The sequence below is a fragment of the Schistocerca nitens genome, chromosome 5, assembly GCF_023898315.1.
Source record: "Schistocerca nitens isolate TAMUIC-IGC-003100 chromosome 5, iqSchNite1.1, whole genome shotgun sequence".
NCBI lineage: Eukaryota > Metazoa > Arthropoda > Insecta > Orthoptera > Acrididae > Schistocerca > Schistocerca nitens.
This window is the reverse complement of record NC_064618.1, coordinates 219,815,027-219,833,008: the sequence shown is the minus strand read 5'-3', so window position 1 is coordinate 219,833,008 and position 17,982 is coordinate 219,815,027. Positions and strand designations below refer to the sequence as shown.

The following is a 17,982-nucleotide window of genomic DNA, read 5'->3' as shown; positions in this document are numbered from 1 at the left end:
CCGCCCCCAGTGGACCCCCGCCTCTCCTCCCACTCCCTCCTCCTCATCCCCTCCCCCACTCCGGGAACGTCTCATACCAGACGAGTGTAACCCCTTATGTTTGCGTGGTAGAGTGATGATGGTGTACGCGTACGTGGAGACAGTGTTTGCGCAATAATCGCCGACATAGTGTAACTGAGGCGGAATAAGGGGAACCAGCCCGCATTCGCCGAGGTAGATGGAAAACCGCCTTGAAAACCACCGACAGGCTGGCCGGCACACCGGACCTCGACACTAACCCGCCTGGCAGAAGCAGCATTAGACTGCGCGGCTAGCCGGGCGGGCATCTTTGACGGTGGTTTCGACGGATTAAGCCCGTCTTCTTCAGAAACATAACTAAAATTTCGAATTGGAAAAACACCAAATAATGAAATGATCTGATATTTGCCCAGTGGAACAATCCTGCCAGAACGCTATTTAGTGTTTACCAAATAATGAAGTGATCTGACATTTGTCTAATAAAAATGTGTCGTCAGATCGCTTCATTATTTAGTGTTTTTCTTAAGTGAAAGTATTTGTTGCAGCTGATTACTGCTTTGGATTCATTAACTGAAGCGCAGCCATGTTAAAATTATTGTTTTTAGTAATCCTATATATATATATATATATATATATATATATATATATATATATATATATATATATATATGTGTGTGTGTGTGTGTGTATAGTGTGTCATCAGAGTAGCACAGAGCGGTGGACACATTCGGTGAAAAAGAGAGAGAGAACTGTAAAATACCATTTTAAAGACTTTAAGTAAGCAGGAGCAACCAAGAAAAAGCTAAATCTCCTATTAGAAAAGTAGTTTCTCTAGAAAAGTAGTTTCTCTAGACGAATTCGAGAGAGTGCTTATTAGACGAAAATGTTTGTAGCGTTTACACCAAATGAAGAAAATAACAAAGTTAGCAAAGCTCCTTATATTTTCAAAAACTAAGGCAAATTTTCCGGAGGAAGGGGAAAACCTGTATGAAATTATGAAAGCGATGGGATTTCATTTCAAAAAATTCGAAAATAAGAGAACCATCCAAACAGCACGTTCCGAGATTGTTGCAAATCGTACTGAATACCTGAGAGCAATCAGAAATAATCAAAAGGGGCCAAATAAACCAGTGTTATTCGCAACTGTGCTGGCAGCATAAAGCAGTTGCGGGTGCAATGATTAAAGGTAGCGCAGGCCAAAGAGCTAATGTCCATGCTCGAGGAACTGATGGTTTCATAGAGGGAGCACAGTTAATATTTATGATTTGAAATCTATTTCCAAGATTGTCACGATGATATGGTTAGAACAAACTGATTCCCAACAGTCCAGCTACTAGTATCGTTGTTCTTGGTAACACACCGTATCATATTGTTGCCACCACTCGTAAAAACGACGTATGGGAATGACTGTTTCAGAAAAAAATTCAGTTTTGTACCAAGCTTATCATCAAAGGAACTTTTACAAATTATACGTTGTAATAAGCCATAGCCTGTTTTTATGGTACATGCAATTTTATAGCGTAAGGAATATACTGTTCTGAGGTTGCCAGCATACCACTGTGATTTGAACCCTATACAGCTAACCTGAAATACAAAGAACCTAAAAACTGTAAAAAAGGATTCTTCCTTAAATTTAATAATGACCAAAGAGTCTTTATTTATGGCTACCCAACATGATTGGATACAAGTTTGTGTACATGTAAAAGAAACTGAAACTCAGCATTGGTACAGAAATTGTTTGGTTAAAGAAGCAATAGAAAATATAACAATCAATGACGGTCGTGAGAGGGAAGATGAATATGCAGCACGTGAGGACGACAGTGATATGGAAACTGGCACGGCAGATGGAGCTGGAACGGATTCCAGTAAATCGGAACGCAGCAAATCAAAGACTTGGCCTCTACCCCTTGTGTGACCGACCATCCACTTCATAGCTCTAATAACCAAGATTAGTACGGTTTCCAGTGCATAATTTTAGCAGTACGGCCCTTCCTTTCCCTCGAAACCCGGATTAAGCGCTGACTCACAATAAGCCGATCAAAGTGCGCTCACTGCCAGGTGGAATAATATTGCGCTCGACTGAAACAGAGATCGGCACGGCAGTTGGTGGCGCATAGTGTGTGCGCTTGGTCGAGTCACCAGTGAGAACAGCTCTAAACAGCGTTGTAGTACTAACAGCTGTTTCTTCAAATGCAAAAATAGCCGCAATACGCCACACATTTCTGAAGGCTGTTCGTCAAGATGTAGTTCAACGCCAGCTATTGTGTGGCCAACGGTTGTCGTTCGAGGGTTGTTTCGAGGAAATGTTGCAACAGCAGGGCACCATTCGAATCACCACTAGCGTCGGATGGTATGTTGAATTTTGTTTGTTCCTCACTTATTAACGACGTTGTTGGTTAAGCGGTCTCTTAACGATGTTGTGGTTCCAGCTCATTAGTTATTACCTGGCTTTTTGGTTTTGCATTTGCTTCTAGAAGAAGGTGGCAAAATCTGCAAGTATTTGACCCTAGCTTTACGTCTGGGCCTTTAAAGAATTTTTTTTAAGAAACATCAGTACCTGTTAAGATTTACTACTTATTTTACTCGTTTATTTGATATGAATTATACCTCAGGGAAAAGAAATAAAAACCTTAAAGTCTGCCGATAACTTTGAAATTTTATCAGAGAAAACAAAGGTCTTGAAACAGCAATTGAACGAAATGGAAACTGCCTTGAAAGGAGGATACAAGATGGACATCAACAAAGACGCGTTCCTCAGGATGTACTGCTGACAATACACCCTGAGGAAGGTGTCTTGCCCGCATCTCGTGGTCGTGCGGTAGCGTTCTCGCTTCCCACGCCCGGGTTCCCGGGTTCGATTCCCGGCGGGGTCAGGGATTTTCTCTGCCTCGTGATGGCTGGGTGTTGTGTGCTGTCCTTAGGTTAGTTAGGTTTAAGTAGTTCTAAGTTCTAGGGGACTGATGACCATAGATGTTAAGTCCCATAGTGCTCAGAGCCATTTTTGAAGGTGTCTTGCAATAGTCGCCGAAATGTCGGAATTTTATAGTTGACAATGCGGTCCCAAACACGAAGAATTTTATTGAGAGTGACAATGGGCGCGGTAACCTACATTTACATAGTGGAATGTAGTTGAATTTAATCAGGTGATGCTAAGGGAATAAGATTAGGAAACGAGACACTTAAAGTAGTAGGTAACGTTTGTTATTTGGACTGTAAAACAGCTGATGATGGTCGAAGTAGCGAGGGCATAAAATGTAGACTGGCCGTGGGAAGAAAAGAATTTCTGAAGAAATTTTTTTAACATCGAATACAAATTTAAGTGTTAGGAAGCCTTTTCTGAAAGTATTTGGAGTGGAAGTGAAACATGGACGATAAACAGTTTAGAGAAAAAGAGACTAGAAGCTTTCGAAATGTGGTGCTACAGAAGAATGTTAAAGATTAGGTGGGTAGGTAACTAATGGGGAGGCACTGAATAGAATTGGGGAGACAAGAAATTTGTGACACAACCTGAGGGAGAAGGAATCGGTTGGTAGGACACATTCTGAGACATCAAGGGATCAGGAATTTAGTACTGCATAGAAGTAGAGGGAGACCAAGAGATGAATGTAGCAAGCAGATTCAAAAGAATGTAGGTTTCAGCAGATATTTGCAGATGAAGATGCTCGTACAGGATAGAGTAGCATGGAGAGCTGCATCAAATACATCTTAGGACTGAGGACCACAACTACATCGATTTGCTATTTATATTTGTGTCCTTCAAAAAATTAACATCGTAAAATTCTAACAGTTTACCTTGCAAATTTTTAAAATATTTTAAGATCAGAAATTGTTAAATTAACGTTTTTTAGATTTATTGTAACAGAAATTATTAAGGCTGTTACAGTTTTGATTATTCTTTTGTAGGATTGACCATGGAAAATAGTTATCGAAAATCTTAGATTATTGTCCAGAAACTTCTTACTGTTATTGTAATGAGTGGTAATTGTTCTTTTAACACTGTAAGCTATAAGTAGAAAAACCAGCGATCTCCGCTTCCCAAACCCGACTCTCTCCCATTTCAAGTATTATGCTAGGTGAGCTGTACTGCTCGTTGCCAATGCCTTGGATTGATGAGACGAGTACTGTCACCAACAGATTCGCTGAACAGCAACCGAAAACGCGTTAGATTGCAGTGGTCAGGTGAATTCCTTCACTGGAGAGCTGAGTGACGTGATTTTACTTTGTCGGACGAATTCCACCTTAGCATTAGAATACTGGAATGGCCACATGTCTTGGACATTACCAAGGTGACCGTAAACAATAGGGTGCATTGTTGAGCGACATAAAGCGCAAACTTCAACTGCGATGGTTTAAGGCGATCATGGGATACTACGCTGATAGAAATTTGATCATCAGTTGCTACATAAACGAGTTTATAGAGCCCTTGTCTCAGGGAAGTCCACATGCCATATTTCGGCGGAACAATGACCAGTCATATGTAACTAAAAATAAGCAATCCTTCTAACAAACTAAAAGACATTCAAAAACCTAGATCGCGTAAAACATTTCTTTAATGTGTCTTAAACAAGAAAATATTTTATTCGACCTAGGTTGGTGGAAGTTTTCTAGAAAGTAGCTACACATAGCTTTCTCAGTTCTCTCAAAATGAAAAAAATGCAGCCCTCTAAGAAGAACGACGGATACCACTTCCCTATTTTTCAGGCATGCAATTTCGCCCGCCTTGTGCCCAGTCAGTGCGTCTGAAACACGGTTCGGGGGCAACCTGCACAGCACGGTCCTTCAGCAACCCCTGTTGATGCGATCTGCACGGAAAAAAAAATATGTGAAGGGCTTGTCCCCAGAAACAAATATATGTCATAATGAGTTTTTCACTCTGTAGCGGAGTGTGCGCTGATCTGAAACTCTGTGGCAAATTATAACGATGTTCCGAGCCGATACAAGAACTCGGGACCCTTGACTTTCGCGGACAAGTAATCTGTCGACTGAGCTACCCAGGCGCGACCACGACCCGTTCTCACATTAGTACTTCCGCCGTTACCCCAGTAACCCCCAAGAATATACTCCACAAAGATCCCGAGTTGGAGTCTCGTCCGGCACGCACTTTTAATCTACCAGGAAGTTTCATATGTTTGCCATCTTTGGTCGTATGCCAGAAGGTTAAAAGTCCCTGATAACAGCGCGCCCTTTACTCCGCATCTTTCAAAATGGTTCAAATGGCTCTGAGCACTATGGGACCTAACATCTGAGGTCATTAGTCCCCTAGACTTAGAACTACTTAAACATAACAAACCTATGGACATCACACACATCCATGCCCGAGGCAGGATACAAACCTGCGACCGTGGCAGCAGCGCGATTCCAGACTGAAGCGCCTAGAACCGCTCGGTCACAGCGGCCGGCAAGCCGCATGTTTATATGAATGTTCTGAAGGTTAATTATCACGTACACTGAGGTGACCAAATCATGAGATAGCGATATGCTCACATACAGATGGCGCTATTGTCATGTTCACAAAGTATAAAGGGCCAATGCTCTGGCGGAACTGTCACTTGTACTCATGTGACGCATGTGAAAAGGTTTACGACGTGAGTATGGCCGCACGACAGGAATCAACAGACTTTGAACGCGGAATGGCAGTTGGAGCTAGAAACATGGGATATTCCATTTCGGAAATCGGTAGGAAATTCAGTATTCTGCGATATACAATGTCAAGAGTGTGCCGCGAATACCGCATTTCAGGCATTACCTCTCACCACGGACATCGCAGTGGCCGACGGCCTTCACTTAACGACCGAGAGCAGTTGCGTTGCATAGAGTTGTCAGTGTTAACAGACAAGCAACGCTGCGCGAAATAACAACAGAAATATCCGCCCCGATCGCTGCCGGCACGGTAGCTCAGAGTGTTCGGTCAGAGGGCTGCGCGCTCTCTGTAATACAGGCTGATTCAAAAAGAATACCACAACTTTAAAAAATTGTATTTAATGAAAGAAACATAATATAACCTTCTGTTATACATCATTACAGCCGACCGCAGTGGCCGAGCGGTTAAAGGCGCTACAGTCTGGAACCGCACGACCGCTACGGTCGCAGGTTCGAATCCTGCCTCGGGCATGGATGTGTGTGATGTCCTTAGTTAGGTTTAAGTACTAAGTTCTAGGGGACTTATGACCACAGCAGTTGAGTCCCATAGTGCTCAGAGCCATTTGAACCATTTGAACATCATTACAAAGAGTATTTAAAAAGGTTTTTTTTCACTCAAAAACAAGTTCAGAGATGTTCAATATGGCCCCCTCCAGACACACGAGCAATATCAACCCGATACTCCAACTCGTTCCACACTCTCTGTAGCATATCAGGCGTAAATGTTTGGATAGCTGCTGTTATTTCTCGTTTCAAATCATCAATGGTGGCTGGGAGAGGTGGCCGAAACACCATATCCTTAACATACCCCCATAAGAAAAAATCGCAGGGGGTAAGATCAGGGCTTCTTGGAGGCCAGTGATGAAGTGCTCTGTCACGGGCTGCCTGGCGGCCGATCCATCGCCTCGGGTAGTTGACGTTCAGGTAGTTACGGACAGGTAAGTGCCAATGTGGTGGCGCTCCATCCTGCTGAAATATGAATTGTTGTGCTTCTTGTTCGAGCTGAGGGAACAGCCAATTCTCTAACATCTCCAGATACTGTAGTCCAGTTACAGTAGCACCTTCGAAGAAAAAGGGACCAAAAACTTTATTGGCTGAAATGGCACAGAAAACGTTCACCTTAGGCGAGTCACGTTCATACTGAGTTGTTTCCCGCGAATTCTCAGTGCCCCATATACAGACATTGTGACGGTTGACTTTCCCGTTAGTGTGGAAAGTTGCTTCATCACTAAACACAATCTTTCAAACGAAAGATTCATCTGTTTCCATTTGAGCAAGGATAAAATCACAGAAATCGATTCTTTTAATCTTATCAGCTGCAGACAGTGCTTGAACCAATTTCAGACGATAAGGTTTCATAACTAACCTTTTTCGTAGGACTCTCCATACAGTTGATTGTGGAATTTGCAGCTCTCTGCTAGCTCTGCGAGTCGATTTTCCTGGGCTGCGAACAAATGCTTGCTGGATGCGTGCTACATTTTCATCACTCGTTCTCGGCCGTGCAGAACTTTTCCCTTTGCACAAACACCCATTCTCTGTAAACTGTTTATACCAACGTTTAATACACCACCTATCAGGAGGTTTAACACCATACTTCGTTCGAAATGCACGCTGAACAACTGTCGTCGATTCACTTCTGCCGTACTCAATAACACAAAAAGCTTTCTGTTGAGCGGTCGCCATCTTAGCATCAACTGACGCTGACGCCTAGTCAACAGCGCCTCAAGCGAACAAATGTACAACTAAATGAAACTTTATAGCTCCCTTAATTCGCCGACAGATAGTGCTTAGCTCTGCCTTTTGTCGTTGCAGAGTTTTAAATTCCTAAAGTTATGGTATTCTTTTTGAATCACCCTGTATAACAACTGAGTCAAGGAATCAACGATCAACTTGACCAGATGTCTTATGACGTCCGCCCAGAACAAACGCAACGATCTATATCGAACAAATTAAAAAAAAAAAAGGTAGTTCAATGGTCAGCGTGACGGACTGCCGTCCTCAGGGGCCCGGGTTCGATTCCCGGCTGAGTCGGGGATTTTCTCCGCACAGGGACTGAGTGTTGTGTTGTCTTCATCATCATTTCATCCTCATCCGGCGCGCAGGTCGCCCAATGTGGCGTCGAATGTAAAAAGACCTGCACCAAGGCGGCCGGACCTGCCCCCTACGGGGCCTCCCGGCCAATGGCGCCAAACGCTCGTTTCCATTTTACCACAGGAGTCAATGTGGAGCGCACGCCGAACGTACCCGTTAGAGCAGTGAGGCGAAAAATTTTGCGTTTACGGGCTATGGCAGCAGATGACTGACGTGAGTGCCTTTGCTAACGGCACGACATCGCCTGCAGCGCCTCTCTTGGGCTCGTGACGATATCGGTTGGACCCTAGACGACTGGAAAGCCGTGGCCTAGACAGGTGAGTCCTTATTTCAGTTAGTAAGAGCTGATGGTATGCCTCGAGCGTGGCTCAGATCCTACAAAGCCGTGGACCCAAGTTGTCAACAACGCAGTGGCTCCTTAAGCCGTCAGCACACGGACCGTGCATCCGAACGTTGAGCGTTGAGCGTGCCGAGTTTCTGACGTCATAGCGTGGAATAGCACGCTCGGGAATCTTTCCGAACGTGCAGAGCAACATCTGGCATGTCAGATATTCTGAGCGTGCGACTGAGCGTTGACCAATGAGATGGCACAACGCCACCTACGTCACAAGCACGCCGTCTCCCTTCAGTACAGAGTTGTGAGGCGCCATATTGGCATTTATTTCAAGCCTATATGTATATATGCCGTTTCTGAGCACCAGCAAATTGAGAGTCACTGCAAAACCCGTTGTTAACTGTGTCATTCGATCCAATAAAATAATGAGAAACATCATATTCGTCGCAAAAGAATAATTGTAACTTGCGTATTATGAGAGTAAGCTATTTGAAGACAGCGACACACTGAAGATCCACCCAAAACGAATTGTTCTTGGTACAATTTATTATAATTAAATTTCTATTAGCAACATATCTACGATTAAGGTTTTCAGCAATGGGTAATACAATATGATTAGCTAGAAATGACGTGGTATTGGTTTAGCGTAATGAGTAGCGTCACTGTTATGTATTGTTACTCGTTGGGGCAGTGGTTCGCATATTGGCACTTCCAAAATTTTTTTCCTAATATTCGCGTTTTTATAAGGTTCTGATACTTTATTATTAGTTTAATAGAAGTATATATTATAATATTTGATGTTATGTAAATATAAGTTCACCTTTTTTGAGGGATGACTTTGTTCGATTGGCTTAATGCCTTAATGTACAGGACAGCTTGCGCTACTTTTATAAAGATATTATGCTTCTTTTTCTTTTACGATTCGTAATTCACATGATGCAAAGATTCTGCTGCTGGGTAGGAACAGTGATCAAGTAAGACTGCCCTTGGCGTTTTACTAAAATGTAGGAATGACGAAATAATGTGTATCTTATGCGGAGAAGTATTCCAAATTTGTACCGCACTATTTCTAATGGCACTTTTATAAGGCTGTGTCCTTATTGACTGGACATGGTATTTTCCTTTTCGCGGACGATGGAGGAAATGTGCGTTTTAATAGAGCTAACGTGGGAATTTTACGCTTACCCGTCGAGTAAACAGTGTGATTTACGAACTAGAAACATCCCTCAACTGCCGCTGGAGTGCGTTGCTATCGCGTATACCACGTTGGGGCCCACGTACCGTGTGCACGAGTAGCATCGTTCCTGAGCGTTCAGCAGCACGTTGAACTTGGCTCGCTCGACGTTACCGTTGGACAGCACGGTCCGTGTGCCGACGGCTTTAGTAGCGTGGGCTGTGTTTACGTGGATGATTGACTGGTAATGGTCGTTTTGCTATTTGGAGACTATCTGTAGCTATTCATGGATTTTATGTTCCCAGACAACGATGGGATCTTTATGGACGGCAATGAGAAATGTGACCGGGCCATAACTGTTCGCGACTGGTTCGAAGAACATTCTGGACAATTTGAGGGAACGATTTGGCCACCCACATCTCCGGACATGAACACTCGTGGGACATAATGGAGCGGTCAGTTCGTGCACAAAATACGGCACCGGTAACCATTCCGCAATTATGGACGGCTATAGAGGCAGCATGGTTCAATATTTCTGCAGGCTACTTCCAACGACTTGTTGGGTCCAAATGGTTCAAATGGCTCTGAGCACTATGGGACTTAACATCTGAGGTCATCAGTCCCCTGAACTTAGAATTACTTAAACATAACTAACCTAAGGACATCACAGAAATCCATACTCGAGGCAGGATTCGAACCTGCGACCGCAGCGGTCACGCCGTTCCGGACTGAAATGCCTAGAACCGCATCGGTCACACTGGCTAGCCTTGTTGGGTCCATGCCAAGCCCAGTTGCAGCACTGCACCGGACAAAAGGAGATGATACCTGATCACTTTGGTCACCTCGCTGAACTCTAACCATAATCATTGATGATGTACACAAATCTGGCCTCCAAAGTTACTGTGACTGTTTAACTTAAGAAAGAGATAGAGGTTAATATCCCGTCCTGGCACAAATTTTCTTATTTCCAAAAGGCATTTGTCTGATACACTTGAGTTTCATTGGATTCATCGTTAATGATTCCATTTAATTCTATTCAGGAAATATAATTCATTACAATAACGTGAGTAATCGAAGAAATAGCTACTTTAGTATATTTACCGTACAATGGTACCTAGAGAGAGAGACATCAGTGTCAACGGAGGTAGACTAGGCGAGGGAGAAGTATGTTAGTGCGGTTTGTGCTATGAAACAGCTCTCTTCTACCTTCTCTCTGAAGAGATAATTGAAAAGGGGAGCCAGCTGTAAGCAAGAAAAACGCAATGCAGGAGATTTCAGAAGATACCAGCAGATAATACTGAAGAACGAGGAGAAAAACTTCTGACTTTGGTAAAAGAGCTACAGGCTATGGTTTTCCTTCATATACACTCCTCGAAATGGAAAAAAGAACACATTGACACCGGTGTGTCAGACCCACCATACTTGCTCCGGACACTGCGAGAGGGCTGTACAAGCAATGATCACACGCACGGCACAGCGGACACACCAGGAACCGCGGTGTTGGCCGTCGAATGGCGCTAGCTGCGCAGCATTTGTGCACCGCCGCCGTCAGTGTCAGCCAGTTTGCCGTGGCATATGGAGCTCCATCGCAGTCTTTAACACTGGTAGCATGCCGCGACAGCGTGGACGTGAACCGTATGTGCAGTTGACGGACTTTGAGCGAGGGCGTATAGTGGGCATGCGGGAGGCCGGGTGGACGTACCGCCGAATTGCTCAACACGTGGGGCGTGAGGTCTCCACAGTACATCGATGTTGTCGCCAGTGGTCGGCGGAAGGTGCACGTGCCCGTCGACCTGGGACCGGACCGCAGCGACGCACGGATGCACGCCAAGACCGTAGGATCCTACGCAGTGCCGTAGGCGACCGCACCGCCACTTCCCAGCAAATTAGGGACACTGTTGCTCCTGGGGTATGGGCGAGGACCATTCGCAACCGTCTCCATGAAGCTGGGCTACGGTCCCGCACACCGTTAGGCCGTCTTCCGCTCACGCCCCAACATCGTGCAGCCCGCCTCCAGTGGTGTCGCGACAGGCGTGAATGGAGGGACGAATGGAGACGTGTCGTCTTCAGCGATGAGAGTCGCTTCTGCCTTGGTGCCAATGATGGTCGTATGCGTGTTTGGCGCCGTGCAGGTGAGCGCCACAATCAGGACTGCATACGACCGAGGCACACAGGGCCAACACCCGGCATCATGGTGTGGGGAGCGATCTCCTACACTGGCCGTACACCACTGGTGATCGTCGAGGGGACACTGAATAGTGCACGGTACATCCAAACCGTCATCGAACCCATCGTTCTACCATTCCTAGACCGGTAAGGGAACTTACTGTTACAACAGGACAATGCACGTCCGCATGTATCCCGTGCCACCCAACGTGCTCTAGAAGGTGTAAGTCAACTACCCTGGCCAGCACGATCTCCGGATCTGTCCCCCATTGAGCATGTTTGGGACTGGATGAAGCGTCGTCTCACGCGGTCTGCACGTCCAGCACGAACGCTGGTCCAACTGAGGCGCCAGGTGGAAATGGCATGGCAAGCCGTTCCACAGGACTACATCCAGCATCTCTACGATCGTCTCCATGGGAGAATAGCAGCCTGCATTGCTGCGAAAGGTGGATATACACTGTACTAGTGCCGACATTGTGCATACTCTGTTGCCTGTGTCTATGTGCCTGTGGTTCTGTCAGTGTGATAATGTGATGTATCTGACCCCAGGAATGTGTCAATAAAGTTTCCCCTTCCTGGGACAATGAATTCACGGTGTTCTTATTTCTATTTCCAGGAGTGTATGTCTACAACAATTTGTTGTAAGTACTAATTTGCATTGTTATACGGTCTATAGTGCATTACCACGTGTTATCAGTACTGAGTCACTTGGACGCATGACGAAGTTTCTGAGAACGAAAGGTCATTTGAATGCAGGTAACTGCGCTGACTGAATTTTTCCAAGAAACGCTGTAACCACCCACTCAATTGAACCACAGACGAACTATAGCAACTCCTTCACTCACAGTTACGAATGATTAAGTTTGTAACGTTACAAAAATGATAGCTTATTTGGTTGTCAGAGTTGTGAGGAATGACTGGAAATGATAATGCATGAAATACAAATTGGCTCACGTTGACATTAGTCTGTAGAAACAAAGAGGGAGCTTAAGTTAGCTGAAGACTGCACCAGGTTTGGCCACAAGAGAGAGTATATAATGATTCATACATACGCAGTACTGTACTGCATGCATTTTAACGCGAGAATGCCAGAATTTTATGTGGTTTATTCATTTCATGCAAACGGGCAGTTTAGTCAGGACGTATGTGTGTTTCACTTCGTCTAATGCATCAGGATTTAAATATGTTGAAAAATCTTGGTGGCACGCAGCCGCGTCAATTAGTTTACTACAAAACCAGTTTCATGCATGAAGAGACTATCTTGAGGAGTAGTGTTAAATCGTAATCAGATGTGTGACAACTCATAACCACTGACAAATCATCCTGTCACAAACCATTGATGTTAGCTGTTGACATGATGGTTGTGAGCGTTTATGGGTTGCCACACATCTGATTACGATTTCACAAAGCATCAGTTGAAGACGGTCTGGTTACGCTTAAACTGGTTTTGTAGTAAACTGAGTGATACAGCAGTCTGAAACCGTGGTTTTCCAACAACTTTTACAAATTCTAAATGATCGTCTCTCCAAAATAATTGAAATATGTCTTTGGCCAAATAACTTATATAATAGTCTTAGCAAAATGTGAGCGTACTGCTTTCGACAAGTTATGTATGTGAAGATCAGGCAGCTACGTGATCAGATGTTCAATCAAAGAGTGCAAGATAGATGAAGTATTGATGAAAAATGGCACCAACGCCATTTCAAATCAGGAATAAGACAAATTAAGCACGAATATTTTATTCATTATTTATTTTGTCGCAATGGCAAATGATACAAAGCTATTATAGCATGCCTTAAATATCGTCTCAAGAAATTCATGAAAGAAACACTCAACGAATAGTGTTGTTTTCAGTGAACATCGTCTTTACATGTAGTATATACCTTGCACCAAGCTTAGAATCTCATTGTATTTATTTGTGTCGTCATTTTTGGTATGATACGTCATGTACGGTAAATGAAGATCATTTAACACTTGGCTTACAAGTTTGTGTGATGGACGCACCGGTGCTTTCCGGTTAGTTACTTTTAAATACGTATTTCTTGACATTATTATTTATACGCTCAGAAAGGAGTTGCAATGCCTTATTTTCTGCAGCTGGATTCGACTACTTCGTCATCCTCTGAGAGCCTTACAAATCTTAGAGCGGTATAACCTACGTATCCAAAATTGCGGAGTATGTTAATTATGTAATTAATGCTGTGGAAGCTAGCACATAGGACAAGATACTCCAGCTGTTGGAAACGATTTAGTCAATAGTTATGCTTGTTGTTTACTTTTAAACCAACGTAACGAACACTGCAGTTTGAAGCGTCAGCGGAAGTATGCACTGAAGACCTACAAATTTCAGGACAACTAGAGTGTGAATGGTGAACTAGAGAAATTAGTGACAATAAAGTATAGCAGGAACGCAGAGAGAAAGAGATAGGAAGCTAGAAGAGAGATACAGAGAGAGGAAGATAGACAACGAAAACTTGATAGGGAGAGATCAAGCGAGATGTTATGAACTAGTGGAAATTCCAGCGACATGATGAAGTGGTCAATTAGGTGCGCTCGCAGTGTTCTGGGTCCATTATCCGGGGCACACCTTGTTGACAGTGACAATGGCTGATTTCCATACACGAACGTGTTCTGCAGGGCGAGGTTCTGATGGGTTTCCAAGCACGTGCGGCTCTAAAACACCTGATTAGGTACTCTTAACGAACCGAACACGCATGGGCCGGCGGCACAAGAGTGAACTTCGATGCAGCGCTAGTCCCGTGGTGACAAAAGCGAGTTTAAGGATTATTATAGCCGGTTGAGTTCAAAATTTCAGATTTATAATATCCACTATTTCTAATTTGGCGCACATGACAATCGTCTGTATGAAGTCAAACAATGCAGACGTTCTGTACTTTCAGAAGCGTCTCCAATCAATATTGAAGAAACATTTATGTTATTTAATTAATCTAACTCCTTGTGACATTGAGCATAATACATCAATAGAAGCAGCTTTTCACTTGTGTACCTTCTTATCATTTTCCAGAATCAAATTATATCTACAGAGTAACAATGCTATCATCCGTGAAATAAATTTGCTGGTATTACTAGTATAACTGGGAACGGAGCGTTTCAGATATTTTACTACAGCATGATTGTATGTAAAATTCAAATGGAAAGATGATCCAAGGCAAGAAATGATAAGGAAGGTGCTTTAAAATTATGGCGAAACACGTATGCAGATGGTAAGCACTCGTATCTGGAGGGGGATATAGATTTTTTATTAGACTAATGAAGGGGAGGAGAGTTTCAAGTAGAGATCTGAGCTGAAACATCTGTCTCACATTATCATGTAGAAGTTATATGTAGATAACGACCATTATGTGGATGCCGAGGGACTACAGGTTATTAATCACGGAAATGTTGGCTGCTATAAACATACTGAAGGTAGGAAATGTATACGTTAACGGAGGTAAAAGTAGCAGTTTGTACGCCTGCGAGGTTGTAGAAATATACCGTTTTGTCATATATGTGATCAGGGTAATAATAGCTACACGCCAAGTGCGGAATTGCACATAGTATATGGAAGCTAATTAGGGAATGCATTATCGCAGGTGACATTCTAACTGCTTGATTTTAACATGAAAACTCCTACTAATGAATCCATTTAAATAAATACAGCTTTAATGCAGTTCGATTTTAGCTGTAATTATTTTATTACTCTATTCCATTTACAAATTTGGTGCCATTTTCAAGCTTATGATTTGATTTTATATTATGGGACAGAAATAAGTGAAGAATAACGTTCTTGTAGGGCTATGTCACTCTCGATAGTAGTATAGGCAATGGTTGTTATCAGTGACACGAGTAGATTTGCTATTTACCATAATGAGTGGCTGTTTCAAATGGCTCTGAGCACTATGGGACTTAACATCTGAGGTCATCAGTCCCCTAGAACTTAGAACCACTTAAACCTAACTAACCTAAGGACATCACACACATCCATGGCCGATTCAGGATTCAAACCTGCGACCGTAGTAGTCGCGCGGTTCCGGACAGAAGTGCCTAGAACCGCTCCTCCATCGAGGCCGGCATAAAGAGTGACACACTCCTATAAGAACGTTATTATTAACCCATTTCCGTGCTATGACATAGAAAATGGTACAAAATCTGAAATTGCAATAGCGCAATCATGTGGTCATGTAGTCATTCAAAAAATCTATAAATGTCTGGAAGCATATTACAAAAGGTTAATAAATCGATTGCAGCATTTATTTTTCTATTGTCCTTAAGGAAACCGATGGCTCATTGAACTGAACTGGGCAATACAATGATTATCCACGAGAATAGCTTAGACATTGCATTAACACATTATTTTCTGTACTTGTTAACTAATACGACTTCTTACCATCTGAGTAGGTAGTGTTTCCATCCCATGTAACGAAGTTTATAGTTCCATTGAAAGTAAAAGACGATCCAATAGCCATCTTGGTAGTCAGTGCTCCCAGGGATATCCACACTCACACCAAACACAAAACAGGTGCTACTACAGTGTACTAAATTCGTAAATGATCATAAACTACATTAGGTCGAACTACGCGCACACGTCGCAGACCATTCCCTACACCAGTCACCATATCCACACCGCGGAGACGCGCGCACGACTGCCGCCTATGGACGAAGCAGTGACAGAGGCCATGTTCAGTTCAGATACTGCGGGCAAGTTAGAGCCTGCCAGACGCCAGCTGCCAGCGCGAGTACAGAGGCCCCTGAGGATGGCTGATAAGAGCCGCCACAAACCTCGTACAGACTTGAACTCTCTCTTTAGAAGCTTCAGCATCTGACATTTGCAGGTGGAAACAAAGGAGTTCCCTCTTACACAGTGCCTTCTTATCAACACCCATTAGCGTATTCATTAGTATTTATGAAGTTTGTCCTCTTCAGCGTCTAAACTCTGGATGCCGTTTGATATCCCAACCCCTTGCAGACAATTCGGGGGGCGTATAGTCAAGAAACGGTACTTCCGTTAAGCAGTGAGAGTTACAGTGGATAAGCCAAGTGGTAACACATATTCAATTACCGTGCATAACGTTGTATGAGAAAATGACGACGCAAGTAAACACGATGAGATTTTAAGCTTGGTGCAAGGTATTTACTGCATGTGTAAGGTTGTCCAACATTTTGCCGTTGCTTACTTGCGATTGCAGCTCCGTATATGTTGCATAGAGCATATGCAGGGGATAGGCATAATAATGCGAACACCTGTACTTATTTGGGAATTGTTTATTAATAAGGGGTGGACTCGCATTTTCCTGTAATACAGCTGCGATTCTTCTTGGAATACTGGCGTATAAGAATTTTATAGTCTCCTGTGGAATGTTGTGCCACTCTTCGCTCAGAATCTCTTCTAACTCCTATAGTGACGAGGGAGGCCGAAAGCTGCTCGGGAGTCTGTGCTCCAATACCGCCCACAAGGGTTCGATAATGTTCAAGTCCGGGGAACGCGCTGGCCAGGGAAGACGCTGTAGTTCAGTTGCATGCTCCTCATACCACGATTGCACTGTTTGGCTATGTGAATGGGTGCATTATCACCCTGAAATGTAGCATCATTTGAAACGTCCCCTTAGAACAATTATACAAGATTGTGCTTAAACTGACACACAATATTTTTTTAGCGCAACGCAATCTGACTTTCAAAAATCCCTACAAAAGAATGGCCCTGACTAACATTAACCTATACCTTTCACAAATCACTTACCTCACCAAAAATCTTCGTTACTCGAACTACTGCAATACAGCGAGCGCCGCTACTGCCAGCTAAATAAAAGATTCAAACTACTGAAGGCACTAACTACTGATAGGCATAGTTAGCAAATGAAAGATTTTAATAGAGAACAAACAATGTATTTACCTTAATAATGTTGAAAACTCATAATATACATAGCAGTTCATGACATCCAGTTTTAAAAATTTCAAAACTCCGCCATCTCTCTCCCCACATCCACCACTGCTGGCGGCTCACCTCCAACTGCGCAACGCTACGCGCTAACATCCAGCTGCCGCTGCCCAACACTACAATGGCAGACAACAATGCAAACTAGCCACAGACTGCACACAGCACAGCCAGTGATTTTCATACAAAGCGCTACGTAACGTTGCCAATAAGAAAACCTAAACAGCCAACTTACACATTGTTGGGGACAACATTTGAATTAACGGGTGCATCCGATCACCTAAAATGTTCACATAATCGTTGGCTGTAACACGTCATTTGAGAGTAATGTTGGGACAAGCAGAATACCATAATATAGCTGCCCATACCATCAAACTTCCACCTCCATGCTTAACCGCTAGAATCAAGCAATCACGATAGTAGGCCCCTTTTGGCGTTCTCCAGACGTAAACTTGGTCCGATGTTGGAAGTAACGAAAACGCCACTACGGCGACTTGCGAGTGAATGAGGATGAAATGATGATGAAAGACGACCCCGCCGCGAACCGAACCTGGAACCTCGTGCGCGTGAAGTGAGAACGCTACCATAAGACCACGAGCCGCGGACAGCTCGTCCATGAATATTCGC

At 43.6% G+C, this 17,982-nt stretch overlaps 1 protein-coding gene across 2 annotated transcripts in view; it reads right to left on the bottom strand.

Moving 5' to 3' along the window:
- Positions 1-17,982, bottom strand: part of LOC126259964 (muscle, skeletal receptor tyrosine protein kinase-like) — a 725,418-nt gene that overhangs the window by 591,528 nt on the left and 115,908 nt on the right. The window contains exon 1 of one of the 2 annotated variants that reach the window (XM_049957078.1): positions 15,811-16,089. The exons of the other annotated variant lie outside the window; for it this stretch is intronic. Within the exon in view, the coding sequence (XP_049813035.1) occupies positions 15,811-15,889 (79 nt within the window). The 5' untranslated portion in view covers positions 15,890-16,089. Of the gene's footprint in view, positions 1-15,810; positions 16,090-17,982 lie in introns of those variants that run through there. 2 annotated transcript variants of the gene reach the window in all.